The sequence below is a fragment of the Notolabrus celidotus genome, chromosome 10 (assembly GCF_009762535.1).
Source record: "Notolabrus celidotus isolate fNotCel1 chromosome 10, fNotCel1.pri, whole genome shotgun sequence".
Lineage (NCBI taxonomy): Eukaryota > Metazoa > Chordata > Actinopteri > Labriformes > Labridae > Notolabrus > Notolabrus celidotus.
In genome coordinates, this window is record NC_048281.1 from 16975273 (window position 1) to 16990224 (window position 14952).

General features: G+C 38.7%; 2 protein-coding genes across 2 annotated transcripts; both read left to right on the plus strand.

The window, feature by feature from the left end:
- Positions 1 to 70: 70 nt before the first annotated feature.
- On the plus strand, positions 71 to 9860 carry fap (fibroblast activation protein, alpha). The gene is made up of 26 exons (XM_034694114.1): positions 71 to 417; positions 625 to 706; positions 1124 to 1210; positions 1316 to 1410; positions 1495 to 1569; positions 1711 to 1763; positions 1952 to 2021; positions 2729 to 2849; positions 2943 to 3097; positions 3765 to 3862; positions 3972 to 4101; positions 4193 to 4231; positions 4325 to 4423; positions 4519 to 4589; positions 4676 to 4729; positions 4855 to 4979; positions 5121 to 5171; positions 6302 to 6400; positions 6771 to 6840; positions 6936 to 7130; positions 7324 to 7378; positions 7469 to 7568; positions 8784 to 8842; positions 8938 to 9010; positions 9176 to 9249; positions 9442 to 9860. The coding sequence occupies exons 1-26, from the start codon at positions 415 to 417 to the stop codon at positions 9541 to 9543; spliced, it is 2235 nt and encodes a 744-aa protein (XP_034550005.1). The 5' UTR covers positions 71 to 414; the 3' UTR covers positions 9544 to 9860.
- Positions 9861 to 10541: 681 nt separating this feature from the next.
- Positions 10542 to 12103, plus strand: gcgb (glucagon b). The gene is made up of 3 exons (XM_034694251.1): positions 10542 to 10698; positions 11257 to 11412; positions 11605 to 12103. The coding sequence occupies exons 1-3, from the start codon at positions 10604 to 10606 to the stop codon at positions 11723 to 11725; spliced, it is 372 nt and encodes a 123-aa protein (XP_034550142.1). The 5' UTR covers positions 10542 to 10603; the 3' UTR covers positions 11726 to 12103.
- The last annotated feature ends 2849 nt before the right edge of the window (positions 12104 to 14952 follow it).

Genomic DNA, 14952 nt, shown 5'->3' on the forward strand with positions numbered 1-14952 from the left:
ATTGTCATTATTTTCACTGGCGTAACACGTGAAAAAAAAAGTGCAGAATCGTGCTGGGAGGTTAAACTGATGTTGAATGACTCGCGCCCTCTGAAAAAGCCACTTCCTAAATACAAGCTGTGCGCTCTTGGAAAAGTTGGGCAAGCTTGCTGACTTCAGGGAGACATCTAGCTCTAGTCTGGTCTGGTGTCGGACTTCTTTTCAGGAATGCATCGGGAAGTGTGAGAAGCTGAAGAAGGAAGGAGCTCACTTTTCATATGTTCATTTTTGGGTTACACCCATTGTTAGGAGTGTTTTGTGTGAGAGTTATGTTAGCCAGGCTGCTTCTCCATGAAGTGACTTTAAACGCCACACCACGGACTTTCGAGGATTTTTAAGACTGAAAAGAAGCTTCACAAGGACTTCTTCTGTGCCATGGTCAGTAATCGATGTACCATCATCATTCGTTGTGGGAGTAAAAGAAAAACACTGAGAAAGACTGAATTACTTAAAGTGGGCAGGTTGAAGAGCTCACTGGTGTGATAACAAAACATGAATGACAATGAAACGAGAACCTGAACGCAGCGTCATCTTGTGTTGTGTGACTTCCGAGTTTTTCTAAAAGTTTTGTGTCACCTTTTCCAGGTCTGCAGCAGGGTGCTGTGGGGGGTGGTAGGGGCGGCTGTCCTCATCACATTAATAACAGTCACAGCACTTTATGTAAACAGTAAGTTACAGCTCAGGCCTGTTTGTGCATGATGTTTTCTATGGTGTGTGTGTGTGTGTGTGTGCTGCTGCCTGTTGGAGTTGTGAGCAAAAATCATCAAATTCAGCTCTAACAGCACTAAAGCTTCAAATCAGGTGTCAAGGACAACACTGTTTTTTTTCTTAATTTTTTTTACCTGTACTGTTGTATATAATTTTGTGTGCTCTCGCTTGTTCTGCTGCTAATTAATTTACTTTTGCAAAGTTAAGACGATGATGATGTGATTTAAAAGATGCCTTTCTGCATGCAGTGTCAGAGCATGCTGCTGAAATAGCGCCACCTTGTGTGCATGTTTAATTTCTGGCATACTAGGAATGTGCCAGGTTTAAGACAGCTCTGGTGTTATTAAGATTCAAAATGATATGTGCATCATTTTAGAGTCTGATGGGAAGAGGCCGTTCACCATCGATGATTACTTCAATGACACCATTAGGTGGAGATCCTACAATTTGTACTGGATATCAGGTACACATCCTATATACATGGTGCTCTTTCTGGCATTATAATATCTTAAATTTGATTTTGCATAGTAAAACTCACACCATTATACTTTGTCATCTCTTGTATCAGACAAGGAGTATCTGCATAAAACAAGAGATGGGAATGTCTTCCTCCACAATGCTGAAACTAAGGAGGAGTCACCATATTTGAGCAATTCAACCTTTGTAATATACTTTTTTTTTTTAAATCACATTTATTTACAACAAAGATATTTTTGAAATGCTCAGTTTCTGTTTTTATCACTGCAGGCCCAGGTGGATGCAACAGATTACTTGTTATCAGGAGATTATAAATACATTGCTTTTGAAAGCAACGTAACAAAGGTGAGCAACTGTTCCCCAGATAGGTTGGTGTGTCTGACCCAATTGATTCTAATGATACAATGTTATCTTAGCTTAGAGCTTATTTATAAAAAATCCTGATATCAAAGTCTGATCTAAAGTTTTGTGTTTGAACTACAACAGAAATGGAGACATTCCTTCACAGCCTCTTACTCCATCTATGACAGAAAGAATTTGTAAGTTGCTATGTTTTTATCACGAATAAACTGGCTTATTTTAAGAACTGTAATGTGATAAAATTGATGCAACTTTGTCGGATTTTTAAGTGGTAATCTATGAAATTATTTTGTTGAGACAGAGTACATTATTTAGCATCTGACTGATGGGCTTTGTTACTCTAAATCATTTTCATGTTTCTTCCCAGAACATTTGTTACGAAGAGTCTTCCAACTGTTGTGCAGTACTTTGCGTGGGCCTCAACAGGAAACAGATATGTAAGTTTATACCCTGAGATCATGTAGCCTTGTCTCCACATTTAGTTAAAGTGACCAGTATTGGATCTACTTCAGCATTAAGGGCTCTGATAGATGTTACCCGTGTACCTGAAGACAACTTGGGAAATTAATTCATAGTTTGTCACTGACAACACTGAACACTGTTACAGCGTTTTGTTTGGTCTGGCTGCTCCCCCATTAAAAGAGTTTATATCATTGCGTGCAGATAATGGAAGAACAGCAAATAGAGCTGACTGTGTCATACACCACAGATCTTCTGAATTTGGCAAATCAGTCCTCTCCATTAGAGCAACATCTGCTTGGAACTCATTACTTAGTAAAATCAGAGAGTGCTGCAGCTTTGCTGAATTTAAGTCATTTAAGGATGAAATCATGGCTAAAACCAACCCAATCATGTACTCATCACACTTCAATATAACAACCCTCATAGTGTAGTGCTTTTAGCTATTTATATTCTATTATTGTGTCGGTAGTTTTGATGTAAATGTATCCCTGTTGTTTTATAGTAGTTATGTATGATTGTGTAGCTGTTTAAATGATGTATTTGTTTTTAACAGAGGCATCGCCTCGGTCTCCTGCCCAGGGACTACAGATGTAAATTAGCTGTTAGCTAATTCTGGTACAACTAAATGGCTGTACACTGTCCCTGCTGAAATAAACAAATAAATAAACATTTTGTTTCCCAGGCTTACGTCGTAGATTACAACATTTTTGTCAGGTCTGACGTCAACGCTGAAGCTGTACAACTGACCCACAATGGGAAAAAGAATGAGATCCTCAATGGTATCCCTGACTGGGTATATGAGGGTAAGGATTGTTCACTTTTTTATAAAATTGTGTGACTCTGTCTCTTTACAGAGGATGATAATGGATTTTTTTTTTTTTCTTTAACCATTTCAGAGGAAGTATTTGCATCAAATGGGGCAATATGGTGGTCCACAACCGGCAAACTTCTGGCTTACGCAGAGTTTAATGATACAAATGTTCACAAAGTGGAGTTCCCCTGGTATGGATCTGAGCAATACCCGGAGACAGTGTCTGTCCCATACCCAAAGGTGGGATTCTCATATGGAAGTTACATGAAATATTCTGGTACCAGTTGTTAAAAAGTAATCTGATGGTTTACAGCTGTTCAAAAGAAAAAAAGGATGACAAAATCAGATAATTCTGATTTATGTGATCCCCTTTTTACTCTGATAATATCTCCAGTTTATACTGTTCAGTATTTTGATTAGGATTGGGATCAAAGTATCTGGATGATCTTGAACTCTTCATGAAAGTTGATTCAGTAAGTCAAACGAAACAGCATTTTCTCAAAGATGTTGATCTTTGTATGGTGTTTTGCTTGAGCGATGTCATAGCAGGGCTGTAAAAGTGATTCACCAAATATCTGCTGACATCAGAAAATATTTAATTCAGAGCAGCTGTGTGGATTTTTCAGTTCAAATGCGGGTCTTGGTGTCCTTTGAGGACGAACTATGCAGTATAACGTCTCATTCAGAGCACTGTTAACTTCAGATCTGCATTAGAAGCTTGTTTCTGACTCAGAAGAGTAAGATTGAAAAAAGAAAAAGTTGATTTCCAAATCCAGATAATCCTCATCTAGACTAAACCTTTTTACCAACTTGACCCTGGCACTTTCTAATTTATAAAGCACAGACTACATTATCAGCACTCGTGATGTATAGTTTCTTTTAACAATGGTTTTGTGTTTTGTTGTAGGCTGGGTCACCCCTTACCACGGTGAAACTGTATGTGGTTGATACGACAAATCCATCCCGCCGCTCTCAGGTGCTTCCTCCAGCTTCTGTTGCTTCTGGGTCTGTATACTCTTTAGTTCACATCATCTCTCAGATCTAGAGGCAAATACAACATCCCTGTTTTCTGTCTGATGTGAAAATCTTGTCACCCTCTGTCGCCTTTACTCAGTGATCACATTTTGTGCTCAGTGAACTGGCTTACAGACGAACGCTTTGCTGTGCAGTGGCTCACCAGACAACAGAATTACGTGGTTGTACAGATTTATGACTTTGATGGAAGCAACTGGAGTGAAAGTCAGGTAGCTGTCCGGTCAAGAAATCACAAGTGATTTGAAAATAGATAATCTATAAAGGATTCCTGACTGCAATAAATGTCTCTGCTTTCTGTAGAAATTTGAGCAAACCAGCAAGACGGGCTGGGTCGGCCATGTAAGTCAAAAACAAGTTACCACTGTAGACTTTTTATTGACGGCTTATTGTTTAATGAAGTTCTAAAAAGTATGAAATCTCTTAATTTTGTAGTACGTACCCCTGCCTCTGTTCTTCGCTGAAGACAAACTCAGTTTCTACAAAGTGATGAGTGATACTCAGGGCTACAAACACATTCATTATGTCAAAGATGTAAGTATCTTTTGTCTCTTACATTCATGGAAAAGGAAACTGCACGGTACGTTTCTTTGGTTTTGTGGTATATTCACTAAGGGCATGTTGTTAAGGGCCAAGCAACACCTATTACCTCAGGGAAGTGGGAAGTCATCTACATATCCAAATTAACAAAAGATGCCATGTGAGTGATGACACTGCACATTTCTGAGAAAATAATGACCACAAAGATTCTTTCAGTAAATACTTGTATATATGTTCTTCCTGCAGATATTTTGTGAGTAATGAGTACAAAGGAACACCTGTTAAGAGAAATCTTTACAAGTAAGGACCTCTTTTGTCTCTACTGTTTATTTGTATGCTTGATTTGCTTTCTCTACATTGTTAATGTGAACTGGCATGACTTGAATGACACAAGTGACGCAGGTTGCTACTTGTTTGTTTGTCAGGGTTATGATTGGAAGCAGCCCCTCGGCCCCTCAGTGCCTCACCTGCAGCCTGAAGGAGGACAGGTGTCAGTACAACTCTGCTTACTTCAGCTTTGACGCCTCATACTACCGAATGGACTGCTATGGTCAGTTACGCATCCACATGTCCTCTCAAGCAATGAAATCATTCAAGTTGGATGTGCAGGGGAACATCTGCGACTAAAAGCTATTTCTGAAATGAAATGTATTTTCAAGTATTTGTGCATTTTCTATTTTTGTGTCAACAGGACCTGGGTTTCCCCTCTTCACACTCATGGACAACACGGGGCCAGTCAAAGGTAGGTATATTCATGAAAACAAACAAGTTTCGTGTTCTGACCCCAGGCCTGGAGTTGAAATATCAAGTCTTCTTTGTACCATTTCATAAGGAAACCATGTTATTTTTATTTCTTTTAAATCTGCCCAATCTATAATGTCTCCTCCCTTATAACCCCCCCTTGATTTATTCTACACAGTTTTATACAGACAACATGTAGATGCAGAGCAGGCAGAGGCATAGATAAAGAAAAAAGGCCTAAAGCAAAGGATTGCTCGAGGCTGTTCGCTCTCTTGTGATTGCCACAGGCCCGTTGGAGATCATTATGCTCAAGGATAAAGTTAAAACAGTGTTGATGGATTAATTTTTTGTTTTAGGTTTCAATAATTTCTAGGTTCAATCCATTCTACTTTATTTACAGTATATAGCACATTTAAAAAAACAATCAAGTTTAGCAAAGTGCTGCACAGTAAGGTAAAATTAGTTAAAACACACAGTACATAAAACGCTGTCAGAAAATAAAATAGAATAAAGTAAAAGAATCATGATAGAACACTTAAAAAGAATAAAAAAAACTGTAACAGCAAATAAAAATCCAATAAAAGAACAGACAGAGACAGAGACCACACAACTCTCAAGCTGGGTTAAAAGCCAAGGAGTAAAAATATGTTTCAAGGTGGGATTTAAAAGTCAGTAATGTTGGGGACAATCTAACATGGGGGGGGGGGGGGGGGGTAGCTCGTTCCACAGTTTCGGGGCCAATGCTGAGAAGGCACAGCCACCCCTGGTTTTCAGCCTGGTCTTAGGGCCTACAAGAAGCTGTCCTGTAGACCTCAAAGACCTTACGGGAGTGTAGCTTTGCAGGAGGTCGGTGATGTACTGTGGAGCGATTCCATTTAAAGATTAAAAAACAAACAATAAAATCTTAAAATAAACCCTAAAATAAACAGGGAGCCAGTGGAGGGGGCAAGGATGGGGGTTATGTGCTCTTGCTTACGGGTGCCAGTTAAAAGAAAAGTTATAAAGTGCATTGCAGTAGTCCAGTCGAGTTGAAATAAAAGCATGTATAACTCTCTCAAAATCATTAAAAGATAAAACCGATTTCATCTTAGATAAAGGTTGACCATGTTTGACCATCACCTTTTTTCACAGAGCTCTCTGTTCTTGAGGACAACAAGGAGCTGGAAAATATGCTGTCAGAATTTCAAATGCCAACTATGCAGTATGGCACACTGAAGATCGCAGGATTTGGTGAGACACCAATAATAAGTTTACCAACTCTTCCTCAAATTATTTTTTTTTGCCATGTGGTATGATTTTCCACACAGAGGAAATAAAACTGTATGAACTGAGTGTACTCAAAACTGAGCATGAACTTTATTTTTTTATTTCAAAAGCTTAAACTTTACTAACTGATATCTTCCACTTTATTGTAAAGTCCATTCTCAGTATATGCACATTGAAAGCTCCACCACACATGTATGAGTTCCATTTTGACTCACAAATCGCCTCAAATGAAGGTTCAATTGATGACGTAATCACCACACAGAGTTCAATCCCCATTTTCAAAGCGTAAACAAGCCTGTTTTTACATTAGAAACATCTGTTTTTACGTCAACAGATCTCTGGTATCAAATGATGTTGCCACCAAATTTCAAGAAGTCTAAAAAATACCCCCTTCTCATTGATGTGTGAGTAACCAACACCTCTTAGCACTCTGTCACAGTTTAATCTGAAAGAAGAACACATGTTAACATTAAACTGCTTCATTGATTGTCGTGTAAAGGTATGGTGGCCCCTGTAGTCAGAGGGTGGACTATCGCTTCAAGCTGAACTGGGGGACGTACCTCTCCAGCTCACACGGGATCATCTTCGCCAGCTTTGATGGACGGGGAAGTGGTTATCAAGGTGACGAAATATTGCACTCCATCTACAAGCGCCTTGGGACGTTTGAAGTTGAAGATCAGCTAACAGCTGTGAGGTAAAAATGTGTCACCTCTGTGACATCTCAGGCACCCTGAAGCGGGGTAGACAAAGTTAATGTCATGATATTCAGAAAGCAGGATCTTTGATAATGTTTGTAAATGCTTTGGTAATATTATCACTGTAAAGTCATGGAAATTGAAATAAGGTTAGATCGTTTTTGCTGAGTCAAAATGATGTCTGTGTTGTAGGAAATTCATCGACATGGGTTTTATCGATAAAGACAGAATAGCGATATGGGGCTGGGTAAGTAACTCACAGTCTTGTCACTCTTTATGTATCTGCTGTATACCTACCCATTTGTTTAAAGCTTTAACTCATTCAAAATGACTTCAGTCATACGGTGGTTACGTCACCTCCATGGCCCTGGGTGCTGGAAGTGGACTCTTAAAGTGTGGGATAGCAGTTGCCCCAGTAGCCAAGTGGGAATATTATGGTAAGTATACATCCAAACACCTCTTCAGTTTTCTACTTTCTAAAGTGTACTTGAATTTCTAAAATAGTTACACTACCTATCTATCAACAGTTTATTTGAGGGATAAAATAATGCAACAGGACCAGATATATTACCTTATTTGGTTACAATTTTCTCTCTTCCCATCAAATGTGACAAGAACTTTACCCACAGACAGTGCAGTCTCAAAAGTCATCAGCTGTCCACAATGTAGCATTTGCTGATACTTCAGAGCAGACTACTCGAGACAAAGACTTGAATTTGTTGTATCATGTGCATTTTGACTCACGATTTCAGATGTAAGAGTGGAGTTGGAGCCAAATGTCTTTATATGAGTGCATTCAGATGTCTTAAAAGCTAACAGATGATAGCCAAGGTGTTCCAAGACCGTATCCTGTCCCTTCGTAAGCTGTTTTGCTGCACCCAATTAAGTCCTAGTGACTGGTCAGGACTAACCCCACTACAACGTGCAGAACTCAGCTGCCAGGGTTCTCACGCACACCAAGCCCTGGCAGCACATCAACCCCACTCTCATTCACCTCCAGTGGCTCCCTTTAAAGTACTGCATCACCTATAAGCTCCTCCTCCTCACCTACAAATCCCTGCATGCCCTCGCCCCCCAATACCCGGCTGACCTCCTCCACCAACACACTCCATCCCAGAACCTACGGTCTTCGGACCTGGGTCTCCTCTCCATCCCCCCTGGCTTAGCTGCAGACTTTTAAGAAAGCAGTCAAAACTCACCTTTTCCTCAAGGCCTTTCCCCCGTTAGATAGTGTTATACCCACCTACCCCCCGGACCCCCTACCTGACCCTGTGAAGTGACCTTGGGTTTCTTGAAAGGCGCTAAATAAATACCAGTTATTATTATTATTATTAAAAACTGTCTACAGCAACCGATTCTGCAGACATCTTTTAATAGATATGACCAAATTTGACACTCTGCTAATATCAGTTTGGTAAAGAGATGCCAGTGTTTGCTAGTAGTTGCCAATCAGCTGCTGCAAAAACGATATGACTTACTTTGAACCACATCATTTTTTTCACTTCAAGTTGGAGTCTTAAGCTTGAACTCAGTTTATTAGACTTGGGTAACCATCATGTAGATGTGAAAAGTGTTATGTATCCTGTGTTTTTTTTTATTTCAGTGTTTCATGGTCTGTAAAATGCTAACATTTATTGAGTGTTCCTTTGCAGATGCAGTGTACACTGAGCGCTACATGGGCAAGCCCACTGAGAACTCAGAATCCTACAAAGTAAATGATATACCAATCAACTTGTAGCTACTGCACATTATGGATCTGAACACATAGTATGTTACTAAAGTAGAGATCTTTCTTTTATTCAACAGAATTCTTCAGTGACAGCCAGAGCTCAGAACTTCAAAACAGTGGACTATCTGTTGGTTCACGGCACAGCAGATGGTATGTTCAACAATATGTTTTTTTGAAGCACGTCTTAGCTCTTATTTTCTCAACAGTGTACCAGATAGAACAGTTAAGCTTTGCACGAATGCACTTGATTGCCCTCATGGAAACGCAAGCTTGAATGTTCATTCATGTAGTGAAAGTGCTGTCTTTCCTGTACAGACAACGTCCATTTCCAGCAAGCAGCTCAGATCTCCAAAGCTCTGGTGGACATGCAAGTGGACTTTGAAGCAATGGTAAATATTGGCTGAGGGAAGTGGGGCTAATATTGGAGTTGAACATATCGAAGTATCACCTGAAAAAATGGCATGTATTACAGAGTACCGCCTGGAATATATATGATTAAAAAGATACATAATTAGATAAATAATAAAATGTAACTTAGAGTGTGAGAATCTATGTGTAATCTTCTTTTGTGTTAATTTCAGTGGTACACTGACAAGGACCACACACTCAGAGGATCAGCCTACCATCACACCTATAACCTCATGAGCCACTTCCTGCAGAAATGCCTTGTTAATCCCAAATAGATGTGAAAACTGTGACAACATTTTGATAGAACATTACCGCAGGTTATTTGTGTCTAATTTGTGTATGTTTTTGTGTAAGGTTCATCCCTGTACAATTGTTTTTATGTGCAATGGTGTCTCTATTGCTCATACAAATGAGCATTTATATTTTATCTTTCATTTTTTATACATACTAAAAGCCATTGCATGCATTTAGGATTTTTTGTTTAATATGGAAATGATGTCTGCATTGCACTGCACTGATTTGTTGTGGAGTGTTAAAATATGTGCTGCAGTAATGTCCTTATGGAAGAGAAATAAACTTTGAGTTTATTACATTTTCTGTCCCATACATCCTTAATCTTAAAAAAAATTGATTAGGATTAGAGCAACAATATGCATTTTCCATCACACTAAAAACAGCCAACATGTTTTAATATTGTCATGAGTGGTCATATCAAGTTAGAGTTACAGTCCTCAGTTTTAATAGAACTATAATTCTCTTCATATGCAATAACTAATAAATAAAGAATCCTAGTTAACAATTTAGATCTACTCTGTGGAAGATTAATAACATTAAATGAATCACAGTGTTCTGTGTCATGACACTGACAGTACTTTGAACACCTGTTAATCAGTATTTGTCAGTTTCTATTTGTCGGGGTAGATTTGTAGCAGCTTTTATCGTCCATTCGCAATTTTTTTTCTTTTAAACAAAGTCAAATACATTCAGTGGACTGAGACGGAAGCTGACTAATGGCTTGAGAGTAACAGAGGATCCGCTGAGGTGTCAGTGACGGGGGGAGTCACCTGGGAGAATGCTCCACGACTCCACCATATAAGAGTGAGGTGATAAAGAGGGGAAACTGAAACAGCTTCAGGAACCACGGGAGAAGGCGGGCACCAATCATAGAAATTTATTATTACTCTCTTGGAAGCTCAACAGACTGCAGCACAGGTGAGTAATTTCATGTTTTTCATTTCAAACATCTGAACTGTCCACATAACATTTTGTTACTTGAAGCTGAAATATTCTAATTGTGTCATTCTCTCCTCTCCTCATCTTTCAGGGGCTACAACAATGACGAGTGTTCACTCTTTGGCTGGACTCCTGCTCCTCATCATTGTCCAAAGCAGCTGGCAGGCACCTGATCAGGACACAGACCGAAACCCCATGTAAGATACAAGCTTTTACTGTAGCCAATAAGCTTTGAGTATCTTGAGATCCTTTTGAGGAGGTTTAGAGTAGACAGGTCTCATCATGAGACAACATCCTCAATCATGCACTTGACTCAAATAAGGAAGTGTGCACTTAATTTCCTGAGATTTTAAATCTTTTAAGGGAAGTACTGAATCTGGTGTCTTTCAACTTATTCAAGTATTACAGTTTTAATTGACTTTTTAACAGTATTAGTGGGTTTTTTTTTTTTAGATGAGAGCGCTACAGTCTTACAACCCAAGGGGAGACAGACAAAGACACTTCAGAGCTCAAAGAGGCAGCTGAGAAACAGGGTCTACTATAGAGCAAATTTTATTTATTAGTTATTGTCATTTAAAATTATTAATGCTGTGGGAAAAGTTTATTTTAAATCACTGTCTAGGGAAGTTATGGAGCATAATGGTTTTAAAGCCATTAATGATAAATACACTTTAAACACTGTTTCTGCAAAACAACATTTTTGCAGGGCAGACTTTTTATAGACTTTTTATAGAAACATATCCTTTGTTTTCTAGGCTTTTGACTGAAAATTCCATGCTGAGTGAACCCATTGAGCTCCCAAACATGAAGAGACATTCAGAGGGAACTTTTTCCAATGACTACAGCAAATACCTGGAGACAAGAAGAGCACAAGACTTTGTCCAGTGGCTTAAGAATTCAAAAAGGAATGGGTAAGTTTGCCTTTTTTCTTACTGAATCAACTTGGTTTCATTGTATGATTTACATGACACATAATTCAAGTTTGAAATATGTTGTGGTTGAATTTTTTAAGATTCTAACGTAATATTTAATCAAATCATATGAAATCAGCTTTGCTTTCGGCTGAACTATTACACTTTTTCGACTGTGTTATGTATCCACAGGAGTCTATTCAGACGCCATGCAGACGGCACCTACACCAGTGATGTGAGCTCCTACCTGCAGGACCAGGCTGCCAAGGAGTTTGTGACCTGGCTGAAGAATGGCCGAGGCAGGAGAGATTAAACTCAACCAGAGCTCCCTGAAAAAACTTAACAATCCACACCCAGGTGTTTCTCGATCTGTATTAGCCTTTTTTTCTTGGTCATGCTATTAAACTACCCTCATAAGAAGCTCTGTCAGCCTTCAGTGGTTGAAGAAAATGTTGTTGAGCTGCAAAAATGTACATTATATTTATGTTTGAAATATGTCTCAATCAAAAATGCTGTGTACATTTTTATCAGTCATTCACATCACTCATGTTTTCAAATTTCATATTTTGGCATTTTCACCAGCCTTCTCACATAGATTTGTAAGAATTTGTTATGGTCATAATATCGATCTGAATTGCAACTTGTACAATCACCAATGGAGGTGGTCTTGATTTTCCTATTTTTCACATAAAAGTCATAGTTAGTTTTCAATAAAGAAATGACATGTACAATCTAATAGTTCCTTTTTTTAAAGGTTGAATCTATTTTGGAATGTTGGTTTCCCCTTTATTTCAGAGAGCACGTGAAATAAATATCCTCAAGAATAGGAACTAAAAACTTGGTCATCTGAATCAATAACTGTTTGTAGAACATTTCGAGTTGTAAAGGAGAATATAAAAGCAGTATTGTTGTTAACAGCAGTATTAAATTTTAGCTAAGAGCACAGTGAGCACCCCTGATTTCTTCTGTCAAACTCTCTTCTGTTTATGCAGGCAGAAAATAAATCAATAAACACTTCTCTCTCATGGGAGATATGTGTGTTGGGATTTTTACCCGGTAACAGGATGATGTGTGTCACTTGTCAGCTGTTCACTGGAGAGAGATTTCCCAGCGATGCTCAGGGATGGCCATGTTAAATGAAAGCGACGGAAATCATGTCAATCAAGTCAGACTTGCTGAGAACAATGACTGGGTCGACACTCTTGAGGTCCTGCTACTGGCACTGGGACAAAAACAGTAATTCACATGAGCCAGCAGACTGTCATGCTTTGGGATGTTTCCGGTCTCTGAGCTGTCACCCGAGCACATCACAACCATCTGTTGATTACAAAAATCGGTGCCCGCTTTAGATTAGATTAGATTAGAACTTTTATTTGTCCACAATGTGGAAAATTGCCTTTGGCTTCACACAGACAAACAGACAATACCAATTTTTTAGACAAGAACAGAGAGAGCGCTTTGGATTCTTCCTGGTGATGGCCAGCAGAATTCCTTTAAGGAGCTAATATAAAATATGGAGTATACAAATATAAAACATATCCATATGTACATACACATACATAAGAACACATATGTATACACATATATACATACGCATGCACATAGACACATGTACATACGTACATACATACATACACTCAACAAGTTTAGTCAGATTTAGGTTCTGTTACAAAACTCTCCCAAAGTAGGAAAAGTAAGATGCAATGATGAAGTAACATATTTTTAACTGGCATCCCATGGTGCAGTGAAGTAAATAACCCCAACAAATGTGAAAAGGGTGAATATTGTATACAAGACAGAGGTTCCTCATTAACTCAAAAAGCACTCAAAATACCAACAATGCTCAAACCAGATGTTGCAGCAATTACATTCTGTGTAACGAAATCCAAACTGACCTAAGGCTTGAAGCAGCCCTTGTGGCCCTGTTCTAAATATTTAGCCCCTCCCACTAGTTATCATTAATTACATCACTTTTTTACAAAACATGTTCTCTTATTATTTAAAAAAAATTCTAGCATATAGCATTCTTCTATATTCCCAAACTACTTTCAACAACATTTATACATTTAAATAAACATTTTAAAACAACCACAACATTATGTTTGTTGAGATAGGCTTCAGTTACCATAGAAGCAAAAGTAGCCTCTAATGATGCCCTCACGTGACCACGAAATGCGCGCAAGAGTACCCTACTGCAGGCAAGATGGCGCCGCCACAACATCCACACCGGAAGTCCATACCGGAAGTCCATACCGGAAGTTACAAAGCTAAAAATGTTGCAATAACATCAACACCGGAAGTCCTTACCGAAAGTTACAAAAATAAAAGCCTTCAAAAAAATAAAAGCCTTGAAAAACAGGAACGTGAACGCAAAATAAAAGCCTTCAAAAACACGTAGGTTTACGCGTAATTCTATGAACTTTTTTGCACTTACATTTTAATCGTATCAGTATTATTGACTAGTTGATTGACTCCAAAAGTGTATAGACTGTTGAGAATTCAAGTTACTTAGAAGCCTGCACGAAACACTAAGTTATAGTGTTAACGTCTCAGCCATGCACAGCCTTTTGTTCCGAGTGTGTGTTGAAATACTTAAAGCTGATTATGATGCTGCCGTGATGACATCTGCATATGCCTCTCTTGTTTTGTCTGGGTCATATATTATTTTATGTTGTGTTAGCCTGACTGTACCTCACCTGCCCACCAGTTCCCTGTGGTGTGTGTCCTGCCCCTGCACACCTGCTTCCCTTTGACTGATTCCCCCAGTGACCCCTCTTCCTTTCTGCACAGCTGTTCCCCACAGGTTCATTATGATAACTGTGCAGCGTGCAGGAGTCTCTTTCCATGGGGACTTGTCACATTATCTAAGTTTGCTGTAGTGTTTGTTCCAAATTACCTTGCATGCTGTCTGCCTATGTGATCACATGTATAGATTAATGAATGAATGAAATACAGATCCAGAGTAGATCCACAGTCACGAGAGAAGAGCAGAATGTTATCTATGGTGCAGGGGCGAGTGGAGGAGGAAAATGTAGGTGTGTGGTGACTGTTTCTTTTTTAACATAATTTGTAACACGTTACAATGACACAGTGACAGGGGTGTTCATTAACCACAAGAACAAACGGAGGGAATGGTTTCTCCTTCTATTTTGAGACATTAGATGGGCATAAACACTCTGAGCTTGTCAAACAGTTTTATTCAGATTGAATGCTTGATGCATGTACACCAATGTCTTAACAAGATCACTTTATTTGGCGTCCATGAAAACATTGAAGTTGGAACCTTCAATTAGAATGACTAGAAAAACTGCAAATGTATACATAGCTACTGTTTCTTTCCATCCAACCCCTACTTGAAATGTAGAATTATACTTTATTTTATGTTCTTTTAATGTTATATGTATGATGTCTTAACCCTTTTGTATTGATAATGTTGTACTTGAAAAAGAACAATGCACTTTTGCTATTACAAACTCCAAATCAACATAAAATATTAGGACTAAAATATTTCAACTTGAGGCACCACTGTCAGCCACTGAT